Source organism: Ictidomys tridecemlineatus, chromosome 2 (assembly GCF_052094955.1).
Source record: "Ictidomys tridecemlineatus isolate mIctTri1 chromosome 2, mIctTri1.hap1, whole genome shotgun sequence".
Taxonomy (NCBI): Eukaryota; Metazoa; Chordata; class Mammalia; order Rodentia; family Sciuridae; genus Ictidomys; species Ictidomys tridecemlineatus.
The window spans coordinates 7,714,515-7,740,815 of NC_135478.1; the positions used below are offsets into that span (position 1 = coordinate 7,714,515).

At 39.5% G+C, this 26,301-nt stretch overlaps 2 protein-coding genes and 1 non-coding gene across 12 annotated transcripts in view; 1 reads left to right on the forward strand and 2 right to left on the reverse strand.

The window, feature by feature from the left end:
- LOC101958887 (zinc finger protein 426) overlaps nucleotides 1-893 on the reverse strand; it is a 39,558-nt gene extending 38,665 nt beyond the window's left edge. For 2 of the 7 annotated variants that reach the window (XM_078029082.1, XM_078029084.1), the window contains exon 1: nucleotides 553-866. The gene's annotated coding sequence lies outside the window, so the exon portion shown is untranslated. Of the gene's footprint in view, nucleotides 1-552 lie in introns of all 7 variants that reach the window. The other 5 variants (XM_078029100.1, XM_078029110.1, XM_078029086.1 and 2 more) reach the window with 5 other exon arrangements.
- Nucleotides 894-6,214: 5,321 nt separating this feature from the next.
- Nucleotides 6,215-26,222, reverse strand: LOC101958605 (uncharacterized). 4 transcript variants are annotated; one of them, XM_021733826.3, is made up of 8 exons: nucleotides 26,084-26,197; nucleotides 18,723-18,870; nucleotides 16,066-16,206; nucleotides 12,361-12,449; nucleotides 11,243-11,369; nucleotides 10,583-10,666; nucleotides 9,364-9,422; nucleotides 6,215-8,777 (listed from the first exon to the last, which is right to left on the reverse strand). In XM_021733826.3, the coding sequence occupies exons 3-8, from the start codon at nucleotides 16,088-16,090 to the stop codon at nucleotides 6,918-6,920; spliced, it is 2,244 nt and encodes a 747-aa protein (XP_021589501.2). In that variant the 5' UTR covers nucleotides 16,091-16,206; nucleotides 18,723-18,870; nucleotides 26,084-26,197; the 3' UTR covers nucleotides 6,215-6,917. The 4 variants fall into 4 exon arrangements, with proteins under 4 accessions (XP_021589501.2, XP_005336165.2, XP_077884921.1 ...); XM_005336108.5 differs by lacking the exon at nucleotides 18,723-18,870 and having other exon boundaries at nucleotides 26,084-26,222; XM_078028795.1 differs by lacking the exons at nucleotides 18,723-18,870; nucleotides 26,084-26,197 and adding an exon at nucleotides 13,130-13,339.
- LOC120892160 (U6 spliceosomal RNA) lies at nucleotides 9,459-9,565 on the forward strand. The gene has a single exon (XR_005736810.1). It is a non-coding gene; the product is annotated as a U6 spliceosomal RNA (small nuclear RNA).
- Nucleotides 26,223-26,301: the final 79 nt, after the last annotated feature.

The window sequence follows — 26,301 nt, forward strand, 5'->3', positions numbered from 1 at the left end:
ATCTTAATGTCATCTCCTTCAGCAGGAACACTGTGTGACATTGGTGATAACATTTTTCTCCAAGGAGACTCTGAGTGCATCACTCAGGAAGGACACAGAACTCCTGTATCTTCTAGTACTTTTTGAATTCTGGTGGCAACATAATCATTTAGAAATTTGGCATCCAAACTAAAATCAACAGACATTCCTGTTGGTACTTCAAGGAAAAAAACTCCTTCAGGACAGAAGTTCTGACCACCTTTTTAAATGCATCCTGAAGTTCTGAACCATGTGAGGTGGCTATTACTTCCTCCAGGGCTTCTAATTCAAGAAACTGTCCCTATTGGCCACCAGCTACTCACCAAGTAACAACATAAAACTAGCCACCTAGTGGGCTCTCCTGGAAATGACCCCCGCGAGCAGACGCGTGCACGCCCCACTCTCCACCTTCCCCCACTTCCCCTAACGGGTGTGCCCCAGGGAACCCGCCGCTCCGGGGAAACGCCGGCTCGCACTGCAGGAGGACGCCAACTTTCGCCCGGGGCTCACTGCTCGCGGCGGCCCCGAGCCCACCTCACGTCACCGCGCGCAACTCCACAGGGACCGCGGGGGAGGCGTGGGAAGAAAAGCGGGCGCCATTTCGAACGCGGCCAGAGGAAGCGCCTCGCCGCACGCCGCGCACCGGCTCCTGGCCGCACGGTCGCCGCTTCCCGAGGCCGCGGCCCTCGCACTTCCACTGCTCCGTCCAGATTCCCTCCGCCCGCCTCCCCAACCACGACTACGCGAAAAAACGAACTGGGTTGCCCGGAGCCTACGCCGGAAGAGACCGCCGCGAGTGACGTCACTTCCGTTCCGCCCCTCTGCCCGGGGGAGTCGGTGTTAGCATAGAAAAGACTAATCAAAATTGTATACTATGTAAGGAAAAAAGATATTAAGAATTAAAAGTAGAAAGGTCTTAAGGTAATGAAGCACATAAATTCCAGACTTTAAGAATAAAAATAATGAGAAAAAAATCCATTAATAAAAAGGGGTGGGAGTACTGGGGAGTGATACTGGCCAAGGTATACTGTTATATTGTGTGCATGTACAAATATGAAACAACAAATTCCATCATTATGTACAACTATAATGAAACAATAAAAATGTGGGGAAAAGAAAAGGAAGCTGGGGTTGTGACTCAGTGGCAGAGTGTTTGCTTCTCACATGTGAGGCACTGGGTTCGATCCTCAGCACCACATAAAAATAAAGATATTGTGTCCATCTACAACTAAAAAAAATTTTTTTAAAGAAAACAAGGGATATCAATTACTTTTTTAAAGGGGGAAAAATTAAAATCATTAAGATGACTGTTGTAGGCCAGGGATGTACTTCAGTGGTATACATTTGACGACCATGCCCAAGGCCCTAGGTTCAATCCCCAGCACAACCACAAAAAAAAAAAAAAAAAGAATTAAATCAAACTCATCAGTAATTATATGACATACAAATAGATAAAATGCATTATTACCTATTTAAAAAGCACTGTTAGTGTGGGTCTTGTGGCTCAAGATCAAGGCAATGTAAGATTGAGTTGAATTCTGATCCTAATGAAGGACAACAGTGATAAAATAAGATCTAACATATAATATCCCCTGTGCACTTGAGCAGAATGTATATTGTTACTTTTGGATATAGTGTTCTGTAAAGTTCAATTAAATCCATTTAATATACAGTCAAGTTCAGGTCCAATATTTTCTTATTGACTTTCACTTCAGATAGTCTATCCATTGTTGAATAGTGGGGTATTTAAGACACTACTATTGCGTGGCTACCTATTTCTCAACTTCTGTTTCTTGCTTTCTATACTGTTTTTTTGTTTGTTTGTTTGTTTTTTGTACCAGGGATTGAACTCAGGGGCAGTTGTCCATAAGCCACACCCCCAGCCCTTTCTTATACTTTATTTAGAGACAGAGTCTCATTGAGTTGCTTAGTTCCTCACTTTTGCTGAGGCTCGTTTTCAACTTGCAATCCTCCTGCCTCAGCCTCCTGAGCCGCTGAGATTCCACTGCACCCAGCTCTATATTTCCTTTAGCTTTTAAATACATATATACCTAACAATTTCTTATGTTTTAGATCTGGAATGTCCCCAAATTCTCATGTTGAACACCACCCCAGCTACTGCTGTTACTGAGAGATAGTAGAAACTTGAGCAGGTGGGGCCCAGCTGGAAGAAGTAGGTAACAGGGTGTGTCCTTCAAGGTTCAATATCTTGTCCCTGACCCTTCATTTATCTCTCTCTCTCTCTCTCTCTACTTTCCAGGTGTCATGAGATGTGCAACTCTGCCCTCCACATGGCTCCTGCTATGATATTCTGCCTCACCACAGACCCACAGCAATAGGGACAACTGACCATGGACTGAAAAATCCGAAACTATAGGCCAAAATAAAACTTTCCTCCTTTAAGTAAATTTTCTCCTGTTTTTTATCACAGTGACCAAAAGCTGACTCACAACAGTTATATCCTCTTAACAAAATAGCCATTTCACCATCTATAATCTCCTTTTTTCTCATTACAGTTTTTAGCATAGTCTATTTTGACTAACACAAATACAGATACCCCATTCTCTTTTTGTTTCCATTTGCAAGCAATGTCTTTTCCCATCTCTGTACTTTCCATCTACTTATATCCTTAAAGGTAAAAGGAGTCTCTTGTAGGCACTATACAGATGTGTCTTGGATTTTGATGCAATCAGTCCCTATATCCTTTGTGGGCAAATTTAGTCCATTTACATTGAGGGGAGGATACTAGGGATTGAACCCAGGGGCACTTTACTACTAAGCTACATTGATAGTCATTTTTAGTTTTTGAGACAGGGTCTCACTAAGTTGCTGAGGATGACTTGAGATCCTCCCATCTCAGCCTCCTAAATCACTGGGAAGAGGCACACACCACCATGCCTGGCAGTCCATTCACATTCGAAGCAGTTTTTAAAAGTTTCATGCTATGGCCAACAGGGATTTATGCCTGTAATGAAAGGGTAATTCAACATATGCAAAAATGAATAAATGTCACACTTCACATAACAAAATGAAAGGAAAAAAAACATCAATGCAAACAAAAAAAATTTAACAAAATTCAACATCTTTCATGTTACCAGTTACCAACAAATTGGGTTTAGAATAAATGTACCTATCATAATGACGATATATAACAAGCAACGGCTACCATCATAACTAAATGACAAAAAGCTCAAAGCTTTCTTTTAAGATCAAGAACAAGAGTATCCATGCTTGCAACTTCTATTTGCCATAATACTACAAGTTCTAGCCACAGCAACTAAACAAGAAGAAATAAAATGCATTCAAGTAGGAAAGAAGGAAAATTACAAATGACATGATCTTGAATACATAAAATCCTAATAACCCATTTAAAAACTGTTAGAAATAATAAACAATTTGGGAAAGTGACAGGATACAAAATCAATACAGAAAGTCAGCAGTGGTTACTACACAATTAACAATCTGAAAAATTAAGAAAACAACTTCACTGACAACAACATCAAAAATAGTAAAATACTAATACACTTAACTAGGAAGATGGAAGGTTCATAAATTGAAACCAACATAATACTGATGAAGGAAATTAAAGATACAAGTAAACAGATGTTCATGTACTGGAGTTGTTAATATTGTGGAAATACCCATTACTGCCAAAAGTGATCTAGGCATTTAATGCCATCCTCTTCAAGATACCAATGGCATTTGTCACAAAACTATTTTAAAATTCCTAAAATTCATTCCAAACCACAAGAGGCTCCAAAAGGCCAAAATAAATAAATAAATAAATAAATAAAATCTTGAACAACAACTGGAAGCATCACACTTTTCAAATTTTTGTATCATAAAGCTACAGTAATCAAAACAGTATGAGCCAGGAGTGGTGGTGCACACCTATAATCCCAGCAAGGGAGGCTGAATCAGGAAGATTGCAAGTTTGAGCCCAGCCTCAGAAACTTAATGAGACCTGCCTCACAGTTAATAAAAATCCAGGAACAGCCCAATGGTAGAGCACCACTCAGTTCAATTCCTAGTACTGGGGAGTGGGAGATTGGGAAACAAACAGTATGATATTGGCATAAAAGAAACCCATGATCACATGGACAACTAATGTTGACAAACATCCCAAGAATATAAGATGCAGATGATACCTTGTTCAAAAAATGTTAATGAGAAAACTAGATATCCACATGCAAAAGAATACAGTTGGACCACCTCATACCACACTCAAAAACCTGCCGGAAGCCATCCATGACCCATCTGTGAACTGTGCATGAACTAAAACAACGTTGAAGCCATTAGGTAAGAAAGCCTGGTACCAGGAACTCCCAGGAGCAACCCTGCTGGTTTGAGAAGACCTGGTTCATGTGACTTCCTTCCCAGCTCCATTATAAGTTTAGCAGAGCATTAGAGATGGGGTGACCCACTGGAGTCACACAGCCTCTCGGAAATAGGTGTGGCTGCCATAATGCCAATCGACCTGTTTGTGGCAAAACCCCTGCCACACCCAGAAGCAAGACTCTTCCCAATGAGACCTTATCCCTGCCTTTAATGTATGCCCTCTTAAATAAAGAATCTGGGCCATTTTTCAGTTGTTCAGTTCCAGCTCCTATCAGGACTGGAAGTCCCATTAGGCGCTCTGTTTTATCTAATTTCTGGCTCTGTCTCTATTTCTTACTATTTCAGACTTTTTATTTTCTCAGGTGGCTCACACCTCCTGAGCAGAAACCTACTCTGGTGGGGTGCTGGTCACCCCAAATTAAAAACCCATTCAAAATCGATTAGTCATAAACCTGAGGACATGAAATCATAATACTCCTAGAAGAAAACAGCGGGAAAAGCATCATAACACTGGTCTTGGCAATTTTTTGGAGTTCACATCAAAAGCAGAGGCTACAAAATGTAAAAATAAACAAGCAAGCTACATCAAACAAAAGTTTTCTTCACAGCAAAGGAAACAACAAATTTAAAAGGCAACCCTATAATTGGAGAAAATATTTGTAAACCACATATGCAATTATAAGCTAACAATACTATATATTCATAAGGAAATAAATGTACATTAAATGTAATAGCAAAAGAAAAATCCAATTTTAAAATGGGTAAAGGGCCTGACTATACAATTTTCCAAAGAAGATATAGAAATGGCCAACAGATACATAAGGATGCTCAAAATCACTGGACATCAAGGAAATGAACATTGAAACCACAAAGAAATATCATCTCATGGCTCTTGTGAAAAATCAAGATAGTATTAGAAGGAAACCACAACACTTTTTTTTTAACACCAGGGATTGAACCCAGGGACATTTAACCACTGAGCCATATTCCCAGCCCTTTCCATTTTTTACTTCGAGTCAAGGTTTTGCTAAATTGCTTAGGTCCTCACTAAGTTGCTGAGGCTGGCTTTAAACTTGCAATCCTCCTGCCTCAACCACCCGAATCACTGAGATTACACACAAAACTCTTGTACACAGCTGAATGGAACAAAACTTGGTAGCCATCTGGAGAACAACACTATGGAGTTTCCTCTTAAAATTAAAAATAGGACATCCAAATGATCCCACAATCCCATTATGGATATATATATATCCAAGGAAATGAGTGCCTAATGTTAAATGCAACAATACTGATAATAGCCAAGGTATTGAAACAACCTAAGTGTTCCTTGATGGATGAAGGGATAAAGAAATTGTATGTTGTTTTGTGTGGGGGGGGGAAGGAGGGAATATTTACCCTTAAAAAGAGAAGAAAATTCTGCCATTTAGGGCAACAAGGGTGAATCTAAAGGACATTATGCTATGTGAAATAAGTCAGATAAAAAAACACAAATACTATGTGATCATACTTAAATACAGAATATAAAAGTCAATAACAAAATGGAATTCTAATTAGAATAAGTTATATTTCATGTATGTATGTCAAAATACGTTCTACTGTCATGTATATATAAAAGAACAAAAAAATAAAAACAAAACAAAAAAGGAACCTAAAACCCACAGAAACAAAAATACAATTGTGATAACCAGCAGCTAGGGGAAGGGATAAATGAGATGGTAAAAACTCTCAGTTATGAGTAAGTTCTTGAGACCTTATATGCAGCATGATGAATATAGTTAATAAAAAAATGTGCTGTAAAACTGAATGTGCTAAGACAGTAGGAAGTGTTACACAACACCAAAAATAAAAGGTCACCATATAGCATAAGGGACATTTTAATTAGCTTGATTGTAGTAATCGTTTCACAAACATATTTTGTACATCAGATTCTATATCCTAAATATATACAATTTTAGTTATCAGTCATATCTCAGTAATATTTGGAGAAAAACTAAAAGAGGTAAAAGAGCAGTAATTAAACATTTAAAACTGAAAAGTGGTAAGAATACACAAATACTCAAAATATTTGAAATACTGAAACTGCCAAATGTTCAAAAGAAATCTATACCGCCACAAAGAAAACCACACTTCCAACAGCATTTCAGGATCCAGGGAAGCAATTCTCATATCCCATAGATGAACAACTTCTCTTAAGTGTGAATATCACGTTTATTAAAAATTGAAGAATAATGTAATATAAAAAATGACTTGCAAATACTTTTTACTTTCATGAATTCTTTCTCCATTGGATATCGTAGGTGACCATCAGAACACTTAGCAGAACTACAACTTTTCCATATCTTATATCTATAAGGTTTCTCTCCACAGTGAGATCCCAAAAAATAGTTGAGAGCTTTCTATGTTTCTGACATGGTACAGCTTCAAGATGAGTTCTTGCATGTTGGATTGTGAGCAGCTTCTGATGACTTCCCCACACTTCTTAAGATCATGGGGCAGCTTGGAATGTGAGTTCTTCCAGGACTTTGACGTGAACTGTGACAGATGAATACTCTATACATGGCTTACATTGATAAGGTTTCTTGCCACTGTGAATCTGAATGTATTACTAAGGCAAGAGGGCTTCCTAAAGCAGGTTCCTCGTCCCTCACATCCAAAGGGTTTCTCGCCAGTGTTTCCATATGCTCAGTAAAATGAGAAGAACTACTAAAGGCCATCCTATAATCCTTACATTTATAGGGTTTTGCTCCACTGTGAATTCTCACATGCTTACTTAGGTGTGAGTAAACAGTAAAGGCTTTCCCACATTCTTTGCATTCATAGGGTTTCTCTCCAGTGTGAGTTCGCATGTGAATGTGAAGGTAGGAGGAACACGTAAATGCTTTCCCACACATATTACATTCAAAGGGCTTCTCTCCAGTATGGATTCTTAAATGTGCAATAAGATATGAGGAGGAAGCAAAGGCTTTCCCACATTGGTCACATTCGTAGGGTTTCTCTCCTGTGTGGCTTCTTATATGTTCAATGAGGCCTGAGGATGTAGTGAAGGCTTTCCCACATTCCTTACAATCATAGGGCTTCTCCCCAGTATGAGTTCGTACGTGTTTAGTGAGACCTGAGCGCACAGTGAAGGCTTTCCCACATGCCTCACATTTATGGGGTTTCTCTCCTGTGTGAATTCTTACATGTTTACTTAGGTGTGAGGAAACAGTGAAGGCTTTCCCACATTCCTTACATACATAAGGTTTCTCTCCCGTGTGAGTTCGCACATGATTGTGAAGATAGGAGGAACATGCAAACGCTTTCCCACACATGTCACACTCAAAGGGGTTCTCTCCAGTGTGTGTTCGTAAATGTTTAGTGAGGCTAGTGCGCTCAGTGAAGGCTCTGCCACATTCCTTACATACGTAGGGTTTTTCTCCAGTGTGAGTTCGCATATGAATGCGAAGATAAGAAGAACACGTAAATGCTTTCCCACATACCTTACATTCAAAGGGCTTTTCTCCAGTGTGTGTTCTCAAATGTGTAATTAGGGATGAAGAAGAAGCAAAAGCTTTCCCACAATGGTCACATTCAAAGGGTCTCTCTCCTGTGTGACTTTTCATGTGTTTGATAAGGCCTGAGGATGAAGTGAAGGCTTTCTCACATTCCTTACACTCATATGGTTTCTCTCCAGTGTGAATCGGTAAGTGTTTACTAAGGCCAGAGCGCCCTGTGAAAGCTTTGCCACAGTCCTTACATTTGTAGGGTTTTATTCCTGTGTGAACTCGAAAGTGATCATTAAGGCATGAAGAATTTCTAAAGCATTTCCCACAAACCTTACATTCAAAGGGCTTTTCTTCAGTGTGGGTTTTTAAATGCTGAGTTAGTGGATAACACCTAGAAAAGGCTTTCCCACATTCCTTACATTGATAAGGTTTCTCTCCTGTATGGGTTCGCATATGAATGTTAAGATTGGCAGAATATTTAAAACTTTTCCCGCATTCCTTACACTCATAGGCTTTTTTCCCAGTGTATGTTTGCACATGTGTAGCTCGGCTTCTGGAGTGGCTAAAGGCATCACCACACTGCTCCCACTGGAACAATTTGTCCTCACTGTGAATTCTACCCTGTGATGGAAGGTGAGACTGACTAACAAAAGCTTGCCCAAAGTCACTGCATTCAAATGCTCTGGCTTGCATACAAGTTGCCTGATAAGCACCATTAGGAGTCACACTGCAATCTTTTCTATATTGACTGAACACAGCGAGTTTCTCTGCAGAAGTTTCCTTGTGCAGAGTAGGAAAGTCATTTCCAAACTGATCATAATCCCAAGTGTTCCCTCTGTTTTGAGTACCCATGTTTGTCAGAAAGTGTGAGTGTCCTTTGAAGATTTCTCCATGTGGCTTAAAGTCATACAGCTCCTCTCCATTGTGGCAACTTGCCTATTGATTCAAAAATAAAAAATGAATGGTGAATAAGAAAATTTTCAAACTTATTTGTAGATTTCACCCATGTCAAGACAAAAACATTATGATGATTATGATTTTTGTTATTTTCAAAAAATATGTATATAGTTATTGCCCTCTGAGTTTCACTGCTTATGAGTAAAGGAACCCTACTGCAAAATGCCCATGCCATCTGCTCTGTGAAAGAATCTCTGTGGGTTTTCTTAAGATTATTTTAAACATTCAATGTCCAGTTCTGTGGGTGGTAATATATCCATGAGGAAACTCTGAAGTTTTAAGGTTCTGGGCATCTCTTTAGAAACCTGCTCCCTATGGGTAAAGGTTATATCTCCCAAATATCTCTCGCTGGCACTAATTTCCATCATGTAATGCCCATTCCTCTCTAAATGTGGAAAATAAGAAATATTCAGGGCTGAGGTTGCAGCTCAGTAGTAGACCACTTGCCTCACACGTAAGGTACTGGGTTCCATCCTCAGCAACACATAAAAATAAATAAATAAAATAAAAGTATTGTCCATCTACAATTAAGAAATAAAAGAGAAATATCCATTGTGAATCTTACCAGTTGTATCCCACTTGTCATTTTTAACCAAAACACATCCTGTCGAAGTGCTGCCCATTCTGAAAACAGAAAAACATATAAAAGTGTTTCCATGAGTGCTCGCTTCGGCAGCACATATACTAAAATTGGAACGATACAGAGAAGATTAGCATGGCCCCTGCGCAAGGATGACACGCAAATTCGTGAAGCGTTCCATATTAAAAAAAAAAAAGTGTTTCCATGATAAAATAGTCAGTTGGAAAAGTTAAAAATGATACATCTCATTTGTATCTGTTTTCATATTAATATGCTAAAAAACAAAGCCAGAATATATTCAAGTAGTTTGGCTATATCTAAAATTCAAGGGGCAAGGGAAGCAGCTTGGTATTAGCATGTATGAGGCACTGGGTTTAATTCCCAGTAACAAAATAATGACAATAATAACTAAAATAAAATAAAATTTGACAGTCATAAGGACATGTCAAAATTTAGAAATTAATAACTTATTCTGAAAATTAAATGTCCTATTAAACAGAAACAGTATTATTAGGAAAGGAAACTAAGAAAGGTATGAACAAAAACCATACGTGAAAAACATAAACTCAAAGAAAAAAGAACAAGTCACTGGCTGAGACAGTAAGAATGTCTGGAATAAACGGGAAGTAATGGAGTACTAGAATGTGAAGATATCCCAAAGCTTCCAAGTCCAATGGCCTCAGTCTTCTCACTCAAAGGGTATTTTTTAGTTTCCTCTGGTTAGGCAGTGGTACAGGCCTCTAATCCCAGCAACTCTGAAAGCTGAGTCAGGAGGATTGAAAGTTTGAGGCAGTTTGGGCAACTTAGCAAAGACCCTGTCTTATAATAAAGAATAAAAAGGGCTGGGGGTGCTACAGTTTTGGCTCAGTGGTAGAGTGCTCGCCTAGCATTCATGAGGCACTGGGTTCGATACTCAGTACCACATAAAAATAAAATGAAGATATCGTGTCCACCTAAAACTGGAAAAATAATAATAATAAATATTTTTTTAAAAAAGGCCTGGGGATGTAGCTCAATGGTAGAACTCCCCTGGGTTCCAACCCCAGTACTGCAAAAAATAAAGTGTCCCCAGTGGTAGAGCTCTTGCTTAACATGTTCAAGACCCTATATTCCACCCCTGGCATCATAAAAAAGAAAATTCCTTATAATACTGCAAACATAATGAACTTCCCATTGGTCAGAAATATTTTTCACAAATACTTACCTTGGATGACACCTCTCTCCACTGTCCTCAACTCTTCTTCTGCCTCCAAACAAGAAATCAGGCTGGGTTTGATGAGCTGACATCCTGTACATGAGGAAAGATGCATTAATGGAAGTGCCTCATTCAAGAGATCATAAACTTTCCCATGATTTAGGATCTATGGTTCTAAAGACAGAAGTGAAATGATTACTGAAAAAAGACTTCATATGCAAATACCACCTCTTAATATCTGATCCCTGAAACCCATACTGATGATTATGTAGACATTTACAAAGCCCTAAATGTTAATCAAATAGGAAATAAAGTGAAACAAAAAGATTTTGTAAACATGGGGAAAATCTAAACAAGTCATTCTTAAAACCTTACATTGTATTAGATTCTATGGAGGAACTGTTAAAACACAGATGACAGAGTCCCAACTGAAGAGTTTCTGATTCAGTACACCAAAGATGGAGGCTGAAGATACACTTTAATGAGAAAATAATAATGAAACTATTGATCCTAGGACCACATCTTAAAAACCACCACAGTAGATAACAACATATTGGGACTGGGACTATGCCAGTTATTTTCCTCACAGTTGACATCACTGATATTGCAAAACAGTAAAAACACATCATACTTCTGTTTTATGAGATGCAGTAATGATGGCAGTCTTACCTACAGCCACCAGGTTCTGGTAGTTCTCCAGCATCACCTCTCTGTACAGGTTTCTCTGAGTTTGGTCCAGTAAAGCCCATTCCTCCTGGGTGAAGTCTAAAACCACATCCTCAAAGGTCACAGACTCCTATAACACACACATTCCAGTTTGAGCCAAGAAACATCTCCATAAAGTTCACTGAGAATGAGAATGGATAACCCAATGCCTAAACAGAGTTGGAAGTTCTCCCAATATCTACCTCAGAGTTTCATGGTTCTAGAGACTCTTTGTTTGCACACTCACCCACTATTCATCCTCTCCACTAATATGGCTTGAATGGCACACTGAAAACATGAATGTATCTCACCACAACCAGACCAGGAGCTCTTTCTCATCTTACTTTCCTCTATTAAAATATACTCCTGGCCGGGTGCCATGGCATACTGTAATCCCAGCAGCTTGGAAACCTGAGGCAAGAGGATCGCCAGTTCAAAGAGAATTGCCCCTGTCTCTAAATAAAATACAAAAAGGGCTGGGGATGTGGTTCAGTGGTTGAGTGTCCCTGGGTTCAATCCCCAATACCCAAAAATAAAAAAATAAATTAAAGTTAAAAAAAAAAAAAAAAAATATATATATATATATATATATATATTCACACATATATCACATTTTATACATTCAATAAATGATAAATAAATAAAGTCTTTCATAAAATGAAACATTCACCTTCCGTATCATCTATCACAACCCTCAGCAAAATATGAGACATGCAGTTGGTGCAAAGAAATCCCGGGACAGGCTGGGGTTGTAGCTCAGTGGTAGCGTACTCGCCTAGCACGTGCTAGTCCCTAGGTTCGATCCTCAGCACCACATAAAAATAAAATAAAAATATTGTGTCTATCTACAACTAAACAAATAATAATAAAATATTTAAAAAAAAAGAAATCCCAGGATGATTTTCAGGATAATTGTTCCCCAATATAAGAGGCTGCATTCTCAGGAGAAATTCAACTTGGACTCAGTCCTTCAGGGAGACTTTATATGCTTTAAGAATCCTTGCAGACAAGAACATCTAGATGAAAATATCTTCTTGGAGCAAGGAAGTATGCCATTTGGGAGGATAGTACATTCTTCCTACCTGGTAACAATTTGTCAGGCTATCAACCACCATCCTTTCTGCCTCTGTCTTTTCTTCATGAAGGCAAATGGGGTCCCTAGAAAATAAGTCTAGTAGGAAGAGGGGAAAAAAAGACATAAAAATCCAGAGGTGACCATTATTCCCACACTTACATGCCTAAAGGTCATTCCATTCTAGTTCAAAATTCCCACATAAGCCAGCCCACTCAGGAAAACACGCTAGCCCCGCCACAACCCATGTTCACAGGCACTGCGCCGTTCCTGCTGACCCCAGTACACAGGGTCCACAGTCAAACGTGCAGACTGGAGAGGATGTCCACTGTTCCCTGACCAGGCCAAAAAGACTTCAGTCCATTTTTCTGCTGCCGGCCTGCTTGGTGGCAAAGGGGCTGAGGTAGCCACCACAGTCCCCAGGGCTCGCCTTGCCCACATGTAGGCAGAATGGCTGGGAGCCAGGATGTGTGTGGCTCGCCCAGCCCCTGCTGGTCCTGGAGCAACTTGTGTGGATGAGTGAGGACCACAGCCTTCCTGTGCCGAGGCTGGATGGTGTTTAATTGCTTCAACTTTCTCTAGATGGTTTCAAGCCCTACTAGTTCAGTGCATAGTTAAAGGAGGTCTCTGTTCAGTACCTAGCCACCTATCCTACCAATATAGTCGTGGAAAAGAAAGAACACTGACTTAACAGCAATTTAGCAAATATTGCAGAAGAGTCAAAAACTTCTCAGTTTCTTGTAGATATATTACCAAAGAAGATTTTAGCTAGTAAGTACCTGAAAATGTTTAAAAAGGAAGAGCATGAGGACGATGATGACGGAAGTGAAATCTAGAAATCGCCTGGCGAGGACCCTCCTGGGTGAGCCCTGTTCCTTTGAAGCAAGCACATCACCATGTGGCTTTGGTCTCCTTTTCCAGAAACTTCCAGTACAGCATATTCCTTCATGGCTAAGACTGCGCATCTCCTGCATCTATGCCATGAAAAGCTGAAGGGAAAATAGTGCAACTGCAGTGACAGGCCACCCTGCAGCTGACACCACTGTACTTCCCCTTGAACTTGCAGACAGAATCTGAAGAGCTTCTGGATAAGCTGTAGATTTATATATGATTTATATTCTGAAATTAGTTCTCATAAAGAACTGAATTTAGTTTTAGCTAAATATGTAGTTCCTAAGTCATACGTTGCCTCTCACCTCTGTTTATGTATTTTTTTAAAATTTTGACTATTCAAAATTTTATTGTAAAGAAATATAATTTTCTTGGGCTGAGGTTATGGCTCAGTGGTAGAGCACTTGCCTAGCATGTGTGAGGCACTGGGTTTGATTCTTGGCACCAAATATATAAATAAATGAACAAAAGAAAGGTTCATCAACATCTAAAAAAAATTTTTAAAAATAATAAAATAAAAAAAGAAATATACTTTTCTATTAAAGATCTGTACATATTTTTATAGTAACATGCTTTGTGGAACTAGTTTTAGGATCCTTTTGTTCTAATCCTTTGCTTATTACCTGAGAGTTTTGTGAAAGTTAAAAGCAAGCATTTGGGTTGGGGATGTGGCTCAAGCGGTAGCGCACTCGCCTGGCATGCGTGTGGCCCGGGTTCAATCCTTAGCACCACATACCAACAAAGATGTTGTGTCCACCAAGAACTAAAAAATAAATATTAAAAATTCTCTCTCTCTCTCTCTCTCTCTCTCTCTCTCTCTCTCTCTCTCTCTCTCTCTCCTCTCTCCTCTCTCTCTCCTCTCTCACCTCTCACTCTCTCTTTAAAAAAAAAAAAAGCAAGCATTTCTTTCTGGGGGTTTTGCTCAGCAGTGGGTATATACTTAGCAGCACCAGGATAGGTTCCCCAGTACCAAAAACCAAAAGCCCACTTATATTCCCAGAGAAGCTCCCAGATTATCAAATGAAACACAGAAATGCTTCTTCTGCATTTACATCCAGTAAAATCACCCTCTTTAGTTTCAAGTCTATGAATTTTGACAAATGTATAATTTGGGGGAATTTTCATTTTGCTATGTTTTGTTTAAGACAGGATCTCATGTTGTCCAGGCTAGTCTCAAACTCAGCCTTCCTAATAGCTGGAATTACAGACATCTATCACTGTGCCAGCCACATCACCCAAAAGATTACCCTGTGCTGCCTATCCCCTACCCTCTGGCAACCACTGACATTTTCTGTTCCTCTTGTTTTTTAAAAATTATTTTAAAAGTATTTAAAAATCCACTTTTGTCAAGCTTTGAGTTTTTAACTAATGTAGTCATGTAACTATCACAGATAAGATACAATGCTTTTGTCACCCTCTGGACAAAGCCCTCCTGGTCAACCCCACCACTTTACCCTGGCAACCCTGAGCTGTTCTTTGTCATAGTAGCATTAGCCAGCAAACTTTCTAGTAAGGACCATATAAATATTTTAAGCTTTCTGGTCTATATAATCTCTGTAGCAACTACTCAGCTCTGCCACTATAGTAGGAAAGCAGCCAAAGATAATATATAAAATGTAAAAGAATGAACATGGTTGTATTTCAATATTTTGGACTCTGAATTTTCTATAATTTTTTTCTTAGTTTAGATGGACACAATATCTTTATTATTTATTTATTTATTTATTTATTTGGTGCTGAGGATCGAATCCAGGGCCTTGCACATGCAAGGTGAGCGCTCTACCGCTGAGCCATAATCCCAGCCCCTCTAAAATTTTTATTTTTCTTTAATTAGTTAAAAATGTAAATACTTAGCTTACATTCTGTATAAAAATGGAACTAGATTTGGCCCACAAACTAGTGTGTTGACTCACCTGATCCAGAATGTTGCGTAATTGGTATCATAAGGTATGTAGCATGAGTTTGTCATTTTTGTATTTAGTAGAAGCATTTGAGATTTGTCTATGTGGCTGCAGATGTTAGCTGTCCATTCCTTTTTATTGCTGAGTAGGATTCCATTGTATGGAAATACCAGTTTATTCATTCTCCAGGTACATGGATAATGCCCCATTTAGATTACTCTCAGTTTTGATGGTCATAAGTAAATCCCTATAGGCATTTGTGTAAAAATGTGCAATGGAGCACAGCTATCAATCCCAGCAATTCAAGAGTCTGATGCAGGAGAACCACAAGTTCAAAGCCAGCCTCAGCAACTTAGAGAGGCCCTGAGCAATTTAGCAAGGCTTTGGAGCAACTTAGTGAAACCCTGTCTCAAAATAAAAAAATAAAACAGGTTGGGGGTGTGGCTCAGTGGCTAAGCACCCTGGATTCAATCCCTGGTACAAAAAAAAACGGGGCTAGAGTTGTGGCTCAGCAGTAGAGTGCTTGTGTAGCACATGGGAGGCAATGATCCTCATCACCACATAAAAATAAATAAATGCTACAATGCCAGAGCAATGTGTCACAACTAGAGCCAGAAAAAGAGATATTGAGCCATGCCACCCATCAGAAAAAGTTTAATGGTCTCATTTTACAGATGAAGAACTATAAACCCTGAGAAATACGCCTCTTTAACTGCCTGTGGTGATAGAACTCATAATGAAATCATGTAGCACCTATAACTAAAGCAAACATACCTGGGGGCTGACTTACAAAAGAGCCCTCTCTGCTGACTTTAGTATCCCTGAAATGAACAAGCAGCAGCATCAAGCCCAGAGAACTAGAAATATACTATACGGGGGCACCTAAAGTAGAGTCTCTGAAAAATAACATCGGCAGAACTTACCACAGGACAAATCAATGGCTTCCATCTCATAGGGCTGATGGTGAAATAGGCCTGTGATTCCAAGGACACATCAAAGTAGCTTACACATTTAAGGGGATGGTGGCAATCTCTGTTCCTCTGTATAGAAGGTTATATGTGTTCCTGTAGATATCAACCATTTATCAATAAGTATGACTTATTATTCATCAAACATCAAGCAAGGACAATATGACACAAGAAAATTACAGATCAATACGTATAATGCTGGGTGCAGTGGTGCATGCCTGTAATCCCAGCAGCTCAGGAGGCTGAGGCAAGAGGATAACAAGTTCAAAGCCAGCCTCAGCAAAAAAGTGAGGCACTAAGCAACTCAGTAAGACCTGTCTCTAAATAAAATTCAAAATAGGGCTGGGGATGTGGCTCAGTGGTTGAATGCCCCCAAGTTCAATCCCTGGTACTCAAAAACAAAACAAAACAAAAAAACAAAATAGATCAATATGCATGATGAACATAAATGCAAATATCCTCAACAAAATGCAGTTAGCCCTCTCTATCCACAGGTTCCACATAGTAGATTCAGATAAGATTGGGCACATTCAGCGTGGTGTGGCCGAAGACTATATCAGTGGATTCAACAAACTTCAGATCAAAAATACTTTTTTTAAATTCTGGAGACAGCCAGGCACAGTGGCATATGCCTATAATCCCAGCAGCTCAGGAAGCTGAGGTAGGAGGATCATGAGTTCAAAGCCAGCCTCAGAGACTTAGTGAGGCCCTAAGCAACTTAATGAGACACTGTCCTAAATAAAATACAAAAAGGGCTAGAGATGTGGCTCGGTAGTTAAGCAGCCCTGGGTTCAATCCCAAAAATTAAAACAAAACAAAACAAAACAAAACAAAAAACATGGTTGGGGACTAGGGATGTAGCTCAGTGGCAGAGTTCCTGCCAAGTATGCACAAGACCATGGGTTTGAAATCACCTCAAAATAAAAATTGAGGGGCTGGGGATGTGGCTCAAGCGGTAGCGCGCTCGCCTGGCATGCGTGCGGCCCGGGTTCGATCCTCAGCACCACATACCAACAAAGATGTTGTGTCCGCAGAGAACTAAAAAATAAAAAATGTTAAAAATTCTCTCTCTCTCTCTCTCTCTCTCTCTCTCACTCTCTCTTAAAAAAAAAAAGACTTTAAATACATATACCTTTTCAAAAAAAAATAAAATAAAATAAAATAAAAATTGAAAAAAAAATTGAAAACAATCCCATTTACAGCAACTACAAAAAAAATACTGAAGAAAAAAATCTATCCATGAAGATCAAAAATATGTACTCTGAAAATTATAAAATATTGATGAAAGAATTGAAAACAACCTAAAAAATGGAAAAGGACAACCAAACACGATGCAGCTCTGGAATAGAGTGCCTGACTTAGCGTGTGAGGCAACAGGTTCAATCCCCAGTATCACCCAAAAAGAAAAGAAAATGACAATTATATTCATAGATCAGAATTATTAAAATGTCCTTATTGGGCTAGGGTTTAGATCAGTGGTAGAAAGGTTTTCCTAGCATGCCCAAGGCCTTGGATTTTTGAAAAATAGAAAATCCCAATGGTCCATTTTCAGAATACAGGTATTTAGCCTTAAATGTAAAATCATTTGCGATGTAAGAAAGGTGGCTGGAGAGGAGATCAGAATGGAAAATCACAAGGCAGTTAACACAGAGGGTAAAAATTCACAGCCCCTTGACAAATCGCTGGCGAGAAGGAAGGCCCCACCACCTGACCAACAGAGAGAAACTGGGTGCACTCAATCCAAGGGGGCTTTCCCATCACAAGAGAACAAAGGGAGATGGGGAAAACTAAAGGTATATTTCTTTAAAAAACCCAATAGGAGACAGCAAAACCTTGGTGATATTCGGAATGACTGTGCCTTCTATAGTACTCCGCCAATGAGGAACCAGTGGAGAGATCTTGCACTCTAGGGGATAAATCACTAGTTATACCCAATGTGGGGGTCCCTGACCACTAGGCACCTGATCTTGTAAGATTACTATTAAAGTAAAGCCTCAATTTTTACTGTTCCTTGTATCTTTTAGTCTATTCTTTGGGCTTGGGCAGGTGAAAAAAAAAATTACCCAAGTGATCTACAGATTTAATGACAACCTTTCCAAAATCCCAATGGCACTTCCACCAGAAATATTTTTTAAATCCTAAAATCCACATAAAACCAGAAAAGACTCACCAGAGCCAAAGAACTCTGAGCAAGAACACAGCTCAGAAATCTCAAGCAAAACTGCATGTACTGACATAAAAGCTGACATAAGAGACCAATGGAACAGAACAGCAAACTCAGAAATAAATCTATACATTTATGGTCAGTTGATTTGCAAACTATCCATCTGATAAGGGCCAATTTCTTACAGTGTTGGGCAACTAGTGGGCATCATAAGTACTCCAGAGAACTCCAAGAGAAACTAAATGAGGTTGTAGAAACCTCTAGAGTAAAGGGGTTTCTCAGAGCATTAATAAAAAATGCCTGGTGATTTTCATTTGTATATAAAATTTGTAAATGAGGAATATCCTCCCATTAGAACCCAAAAAGGACAAAAAGATGCTGAACTCGTGTCATCAAGAAGTATATTAAATGAATATCCATGGAGAATGTTATTAATGTAATGTCATACCTGTAAGTCCTAGAGAAAGGTGTATACAGTCAGTGTTGTCTGCAAAGATAGTATGTGATCACAACATTGTTAAGTTATCCCAAAGGTCATGTGTAAAACAGGAAATGTGTCACTTTGGAGGGTGAGGCCCACTGAGGCTGAAAGGCTGCTGAAATAAGTAATGAAAAAAAAAACACAGAATTTGTAATAAGAGAAAAAATATTACTAGTTTTTGATTAAATACAATCAGTAATGTTAATAATACTACTACCAAGTATTGATTAAGAGGCCTTCCTAGATGAAACCATGGTATTTCAAGATTGCAATCATCCATTATGAGGCACCATTTATTTACTTTCAGATTTAACAATGGGCAATAATGGCCTGCCATATGGAGAAGTAGTGGAGATAATCACCTTTTATTTATTATGTTTTATATAACCAGGTTTAATCCTGGAGGGCTTTAATTTGAGGCCATATTAACTACTTCAATTAGGGCCCACAAATGAAGCCAATTTGTAAATGACAAAAACTGACTTTAGTTTTAAATTACTATTTATTCTATCTGAGGATATAGGTGGAGTATTTTAGGGCAATGGGTATGTGACTCTGAAATCCAGTCAAGCCTACAGTTAAAAGAGAAGCATACCAATTTTCTCATATTGAGTAACTTTAGGAATATAAGGAGAACAATATTTAAATTTAGTGGGATCCTCAGGTATAGCTATAATTTGAGTCCCCATTATTAATGTATTCATGAAATTTTGTCAATTGATCATGTTAGCACACTTTAAAGATAAAGTAAAACCTACATTGTGCAGGCCCAAATCCCAACTAACACCCTTTTTAATCTCTTTTTTTTCCCCCCTTGAGACAGGGTCTTGCTCTGTTGTCCAGACTGGCCATGAATTCCTAGACTCAAGAGATCCTCCTACCTTAACCTCCCTAACAGTTTTTTTAAAATATATTTTGTTACATAAAAGTTTAATATATAAATTTTTAATTTTCGACAAGATCAAATTATGGAACTTCTTTTATTTTTCTTTCATATGTATAATCTGTCATATAATTACTTCATGCTATTGATTTTTTTATTTGTTTTTAGTTGTAGATGGACACAATACCTTTATTTTTTTTTATTTATTCATTTTATGTGGTGCTGCCATATTGAGAAGTAGTGGAGATAATCACCTTTTACTGACATAAAAGCTGACACAAGAGACCAATGGAACAGAACAGCAAACCCCTGGGTTCAATCCCTAGTACCAAAAAAAGAACCCAGTGCCTCACACGTATGAGGCAAGCACTCTGCCACTGAGCCACAATCCCCCCCATTCATGCTATTTATAATAAAATATTTTCATATCTATTCAACTAACTTGTATTTTCTCCCCTGGCACCTAGGAATTTGATATTAAAATTATTAATTAGGGCTGGAGATGTGGCTCAGAGGAAAAGTGCTTGCCTAGAATGCACAAAGCCCTTGGTTCAATTCCCAGCACCACAAAAAAGAAAAAAAGAAATTAAAATTACTAATTAATCTATGGCCACTTTTATCTTTGTTCAACTGGCATTTGCACTATACTTAAGTTTTTTATTCCCATTCAGCTGGGAGTCATCTGAGATGACAGTCTCTTCCCTCACCTTTTTCATTTTGTTCTAGGCTTTTAGCCACTTGATGCCTAGGTATTTAGTTTCTGTCTCTGGCTGATAAAGGAAAAAGGGAGCAGGGATGGGGGCCAAAGCCTTGGGCAACCTCTCCTCACATCCTGCTCCTTTTCTTATACTCACGCACAAAATCTTTCAAAATGGATTGGCACAGAGACATGGATGGACAGGAAGAATAACTTCTGATGATCTATAGCACAGTAGGATAACTGTGGTAGACAACAAGTAACTGAATAGTTCAAAGTGATTAACAGGAATCTGAATGTTCCCAACACAAATAAATTATATGTCTGTCTAAACATAGTTTTAAGTGTCATTAAAAATACTAATAAGCCAGGTATGGTGGCACATACCTGTACTCCTAGCAACTCAGGAGGCTGAGGCAGGAGGATTGCAAGTTCCAAGCCAGCCTCAGCAACTTAGTGAGGCCCTAAGAAACTTACTGAGATCCTGTCTCAAAATAAAATACAAAAAGGGCTGGGATGTTTCTCAGTGGTTAAGCACGCCTGGATTCAACACCCAGTATCAAAAAAATAAAAAGTAAAAAGATCTGAAGATGTGGCTCAGTGGTTAAGTACTTCTGGGTTCAACCCCTAGTACCAAAAAAAAATAAAAATAAAAAATGGCTTGTACCTTTAGATAGCTAAACATTGTAATAAACATACTAAAATATAAGAAATAATTAAGACTTTAGCACAAACTGGTTTCACAAAATGAGGCCCAGGGATTCCTAATTAAAAACAGTTTATTAACAATGGCCCAGTGTAAATTAAAATAGGACCTCAAGGGGGCTGGGCATGTGGCTCAGGCAGTAGCGTGCTCGTCTGGCGTGTGCGCGGCCCGGGTTCGATCCTCAGCACCACATTCCAACAAAGATGTTGTGTCCGCCGAGAACTAAAAAATAAATATTAAAAATTCTCTCTCTTTAAAAAAAAAAATAGGACCTCAAGGATTTAAACTTACATAAATCCCAGTTCATAAAGAGGAGATTATTTCTAATGCTGCTCCATCTGTCAGCTCAATCTTGCATATTTTTAAATTTGAAAATAAAGGTCACCTCATGATGGGTTGCTACAACTCTAAGGTGGGACCCCATCTAAAATTTCTGATTCTATCCATTCAACACCCAGTAAATATTGGCCTCTTATAAATCTGGTTAACATGTTCTGTTCAGTGCCTATTTCAACAGCCTCTGGGCTGCAGCTTGCCCCCACCTCCAAAGACATGCAATACACCTTTTCCTCATCCAATAGATCTGGCATCCCTGCAATATCTTTGAAAACAAAGAGGACATACATCTTCTGCAGGAACATAGGTATGATAATGATAACATCTTTCCCTAAGGAGATTCTACTGGCACACTCATGAAGGACAAATAACTGCAATATCTTCTAGTACTCTTTTTTGAGTTCTGGCAAAATAGTCCACATTTTGTAAAATTTCACAAATTTTATGTCCAAACTAAAATCAATAGGCACTCCTATTAGCACCTTCAAATTAAAAAAAAAAAAAGAGTAAACAAAAACTCAGCTTGAGATAGAGGTTCTGGGAATCTTTTTTAATGCTCCTCAAGTCTCTGGACCACTTGTGGTGGCCATTGGTTGCCCATGGCATCTAATGTAAGGAACTGCCCCTCTTGCCCTCCTGCTATTTGCATTATAGGTATGACTGGCCACCTACCAGTTTCTCTTGGAAATAAAGGATCTCACAAACCCTGAGTCTATCACCTCCCATACCCAGCTACCCATTATGCTTTGGGTCATGGAAACACCACCCCACAAGCTTTGCATGAGTACTAAGGCCTCCTTAAGACAGCATGGAGCAGAACATGTGACCTCTGGTATACTCCACCTGCAAGAGACAGTGGCTTCTCCTGTTATCAGCCTCTTACCAAAGTGTCCTCCATGACTACCTAAAAAGTCCCTTGGAATTAACTGAAGAATAATTGGAGTCCTTAGACTAGGGCACTGCTGACTATCATACATGATGAAGTTTAGTGGAGAGTTGCTGCTTTCCATCCACTAGAAACAACCTAAGTAGCCAAACATGGGGTATTCATCTTAGCATTGGAAGCCCTGATCAACAAATGCCCCCATCTCTTACATTTATTATAAACTACTGGGCCATTACCTAAAAATTGTCCCATTCAAGGAAAAACAAAAACCCCTCTGAGAATTTCTTAACTGACAGATACCCAAATGTAAATCAAAATCTCACATTTCCACATACACTTAGGCCATAAAACAAGGCTTTGCCAGGACATCCATTTTCTCTTCAGAGTTAGAAATATGATAGCAGGATCTAAACTTCCAGCAGGAAAAAAAATAACAAAATCAAAAAATTCTCTCAAGTATAGCTAAACAACATTCTGTTAACCATTGGTATTATTACCACTGGCTTGGGTGCTTTACTGGTTTACAACCAGAGGATCACATTAACTCCATTGGGTACCTACTTAAAAAGGATACCCTAATCCCACACCCCTGATGACTTCACCTCAGCCCAATGTATCACTGCTAAAAATGACATCACCCCAGAAAAACATAGCCCCAACTCAGGAACTTGCTGTTGGAGATGGCTTCTCCCATTACACTTAAACCTCTACAAAACAATGCCCACAGACTGTCACCTGAAACACAAAATGGACATAGAATAATTTTGCTTTTCCTCCTGAACTCACTGTCTGCTTGTGCCATGCTCCTGGTACACCAATTGTTCTCAGTTCAAAATTTATTTTTTCTCTGCTCAAATGTATACCTCCATACAGTTCTAGGAAAATCTGTATTACTAAAATTAATGGAGATTACTGTTTTCCTTCCCACATATCACCAAACTCACAGCCCAGGAAAGGACCACCTATTCACATGTTGCATTTTCCTATTACACTCCTCCCACTTTCTCCCGTCATCTCATGGTTTGACTCACCAACCACAATCTCTCTTTAGGTGTTGTTATACACAACATCTATTTTTTTTTTGAGGGTCACTGACCCTGATGTTTATTTTATTTTATTTTTTCAAGAGAAAGTGAGAGAGGGAGAGGGGGAGAGAGAGCGAGAGAGAGAGACAGAGAGAGAGAGAGAGAGAGAGAGAGAGAGAGAGAGAGAGAGAGAGAGAGAATTTTAATATTTATTTTTTAGTTATCGTGGGATACAACATCTTTGTTTTGTATGTGGTGCTGAGGATCCAACCTGGGCCGCACGCATGCCAGGCGAGCACGCTATCGCTTGAGCCACATCCCCAGACCCTATACACAACATCTAAACTTTACAAATACTTTACCAAATGATTACTTTATAATCCCTAAAATGAAAGTGCAGGTTATGTCACTAAGGTTCTGATACTCTTCTAACTAGCTTATGAAGTGGCAATGTGGCAAAACTATAAGTATTTTCTAAGAACTAAGGACAGACTCCAGCAGACAGTAAGCAACAAAATCTATAGCTGCAAGTGAGTCTACAAATAGGTTTTTCCCTGTGTACGCTTCCCTAGCTAAGCAATATGAGACTGCAACCCCAACAATGACTTGTTTGCAATCAATTGAAATCCTGAGCAGAGACTCTACTTTAACCATGTATAGGCTCCTGACTAAAAGAAACTAAGATAGTAAGAGTATGATGACAGTGCCCAGTGGTACATGCCCACATCCCAGCTACTGAGGAGGCAGAAGCAAAAGGATCACTTGAGCTCAGGAATTGCAGACCATTAAGGACAGGATAGCAAGACTCTATTTCAAAAAGAAAAACAAACAGGTCTGGGGCTGTGGCTCAGTGGTAGCGCACTTGCCTGGCATGTGTGAGGCACTGGGTTCGATTCTCAGCACCATGTAAAATAAATAAAGGACTATCAACAACTAAAAAAATTTTAAAAAATTTTTTTAAAAAGAAAAACAAACAAACAAAAAGAGCCTAGTGTGGTGGCATATGCCTGTCCCCAAAACTCAAGAGGGTGAGTGTTAGAGTCTGTAAACAAGTCTGGAAGGCGCCTGGCAAAATGCCAGAGGGAGTGGTTTGTGAAGTAAGGCCAGCGAGCCATTAAGTGTGGAAATTTCTTATTGGTTGACTAACATATCTTGTTTATGCTAATTAAGAGAAGCTGTGTGGAATGTATAAATGCCACTCCTGTCCTACAATAAACAGCTCCTACTTCTGCTGTATCCTGCTGTATCCAAGTACACAAGTTGTTCGTCACCACCAACCCCCACCACCCCCCACCACCCACCACCCCCTATTTTGCCCAGCCAGCAGGGCTGTGGCAGGTGAGGCATGGAAATCACAAGTCAATGTGGGCAACTTAGCAAGACCCTGTCTTAGGATAAAAATTTTTTAAAAGATTGGTTGTAGCTCAGTTGTAGAGCACTTACATAGCATGTGTAAAGCCCTGGATTCAATCCCCAGTACAGGAAAAAAAAAAACACAGACACACACACACACACACACACACACACACACATTCATGTTTTATCTTGCCTTATATCATCTGAATATGTATAACTTAGTTTCCCTGTCATTTACATATTAAAGAGTAAATTCTTTCCTCAGCTTTATTTTCCATAGAAAATAACTGTAGTGTCAAACCTGGAAGTAATCTTTGATGCACGTCCCTCTCTCCTGCAAAAAACATAATCCAACAATTCATAGAAAGCTTTCACATCTTCTACTCCATTCTGTTATGGCTAACTCTAGCATCTTGTAGTTTTGGTCTAGGGTTAATCATCATTCTTTTCTTAGTTTCACTCCCATACGAGGATCAGAGAATAACACTGTTCTCCACCTTTGTTAATTTGTAAAAATCCATTATTCCCTTAGTTACATGTTAGCCTCCTCCACTAATTTACAAGCTCCCTGAGAACAGCTCTACACTGAATTTTGTCACTATGCCTTAGCCAGCCATTCAGGCATTCTTCAATCTACAAGGAAAACAAGAAATGAAAAACACTGAAACATACCAAGAGAATACAATCAGAAGTATGACTTTCTGAAAGAGTGATTCCTAAAAGACACAAAAACAATAGCCACTACTCTAGCTTCAAAGAGAATAAAAAAGCAATTACAATATATGAACCTCGAATAGAGATAAGAACTAAAAACAACCAAAACCATGCTTTTACTTTTTTACCCAGCCTATATATGAATAACATTTTTAAAAATTTTCTAAGAGACGCATTACCAAGCACGTAGAGCTCAATATGCCTGCAATTTTCAAATACTTCTTTTCAAATAGGTCAGTCAAAAAGGTTCATTTTTCTGGAGAGAAAAATGATAAACTGAAATATTAAGTGCAATCAAGTCTCCATCCTGTCTTCCACAGGCCACTGTGGCGAAGCTCTGCGGGAGGCACAACCCGGCAGTCAGATGAGATGAATGGCTGAGTGTGCTTGTTTCGTGGACTGGCTCGCGGTCTACCCACGTTTACGGTTGCAGACGAAAACACGCACTCCCTGGACACCTACCAACGCGGCTTTCTCTCTAATTGTAACGTGTCAGAAATGGATACAGGGCGCTCGAAGCCAACGCCGCCGGCAAGCACCCCCGCAGCTTATCCACGCAGGCGCGCGGGTCGCCAGGTCGGGACGCGGGGACGCGGGGACGCAGCCACCGAGACCCGAACTGCCCGACCTTCTTTCCTCCCCGGGAATAAGCCACAGAGCCTATCTCCGGGGCTTCTGAAGAAGCAATCGCCGTGTCTGCAAAAACCCCGAGGAAGCGCGTTTACCAGCAGTCGCGACGTGGCTCCTGACAGCCCGAGCGGCCTCGCAGACCCGGTAGCCCGGGAGGAGGCGCGGGCGGGGCAAGCCAGGTGTCTCCCGAGAGGCTCCTCGGCGTCCCGGGTCAAACGCCTACTTTCACTGCCCCCTTCCAGCGCCGGTCGGCCCCGCACCCAGCCCTGAAGGCGTAGGAAGCCCCAGGGCCACTAAGGTGAAAAGGAACCCA

Bases quoted from the DNA above. Each gene is read 5' to 3' on its own strand.
- LOC101958605 (XM_005336108.5), bottom strand. From the start codon at position 16,090: ATGGAAGCCATTGATTTGTCCTGTG. The intron at 11,370-12,360 runs GTAGGAAGAATG...TGTGTGTTATAG, and splicing joins GCCTGACAAATTGTTACCAG to GAGTCTGTGACCTTTGAGGA. The intron at 8,778-9,363 runs GTAAGATTCACA...TTGAATCAATAG, and splicing joins TGACAAGTGGGATACAACTG to GCAAGTTGCCACAATGGAGA.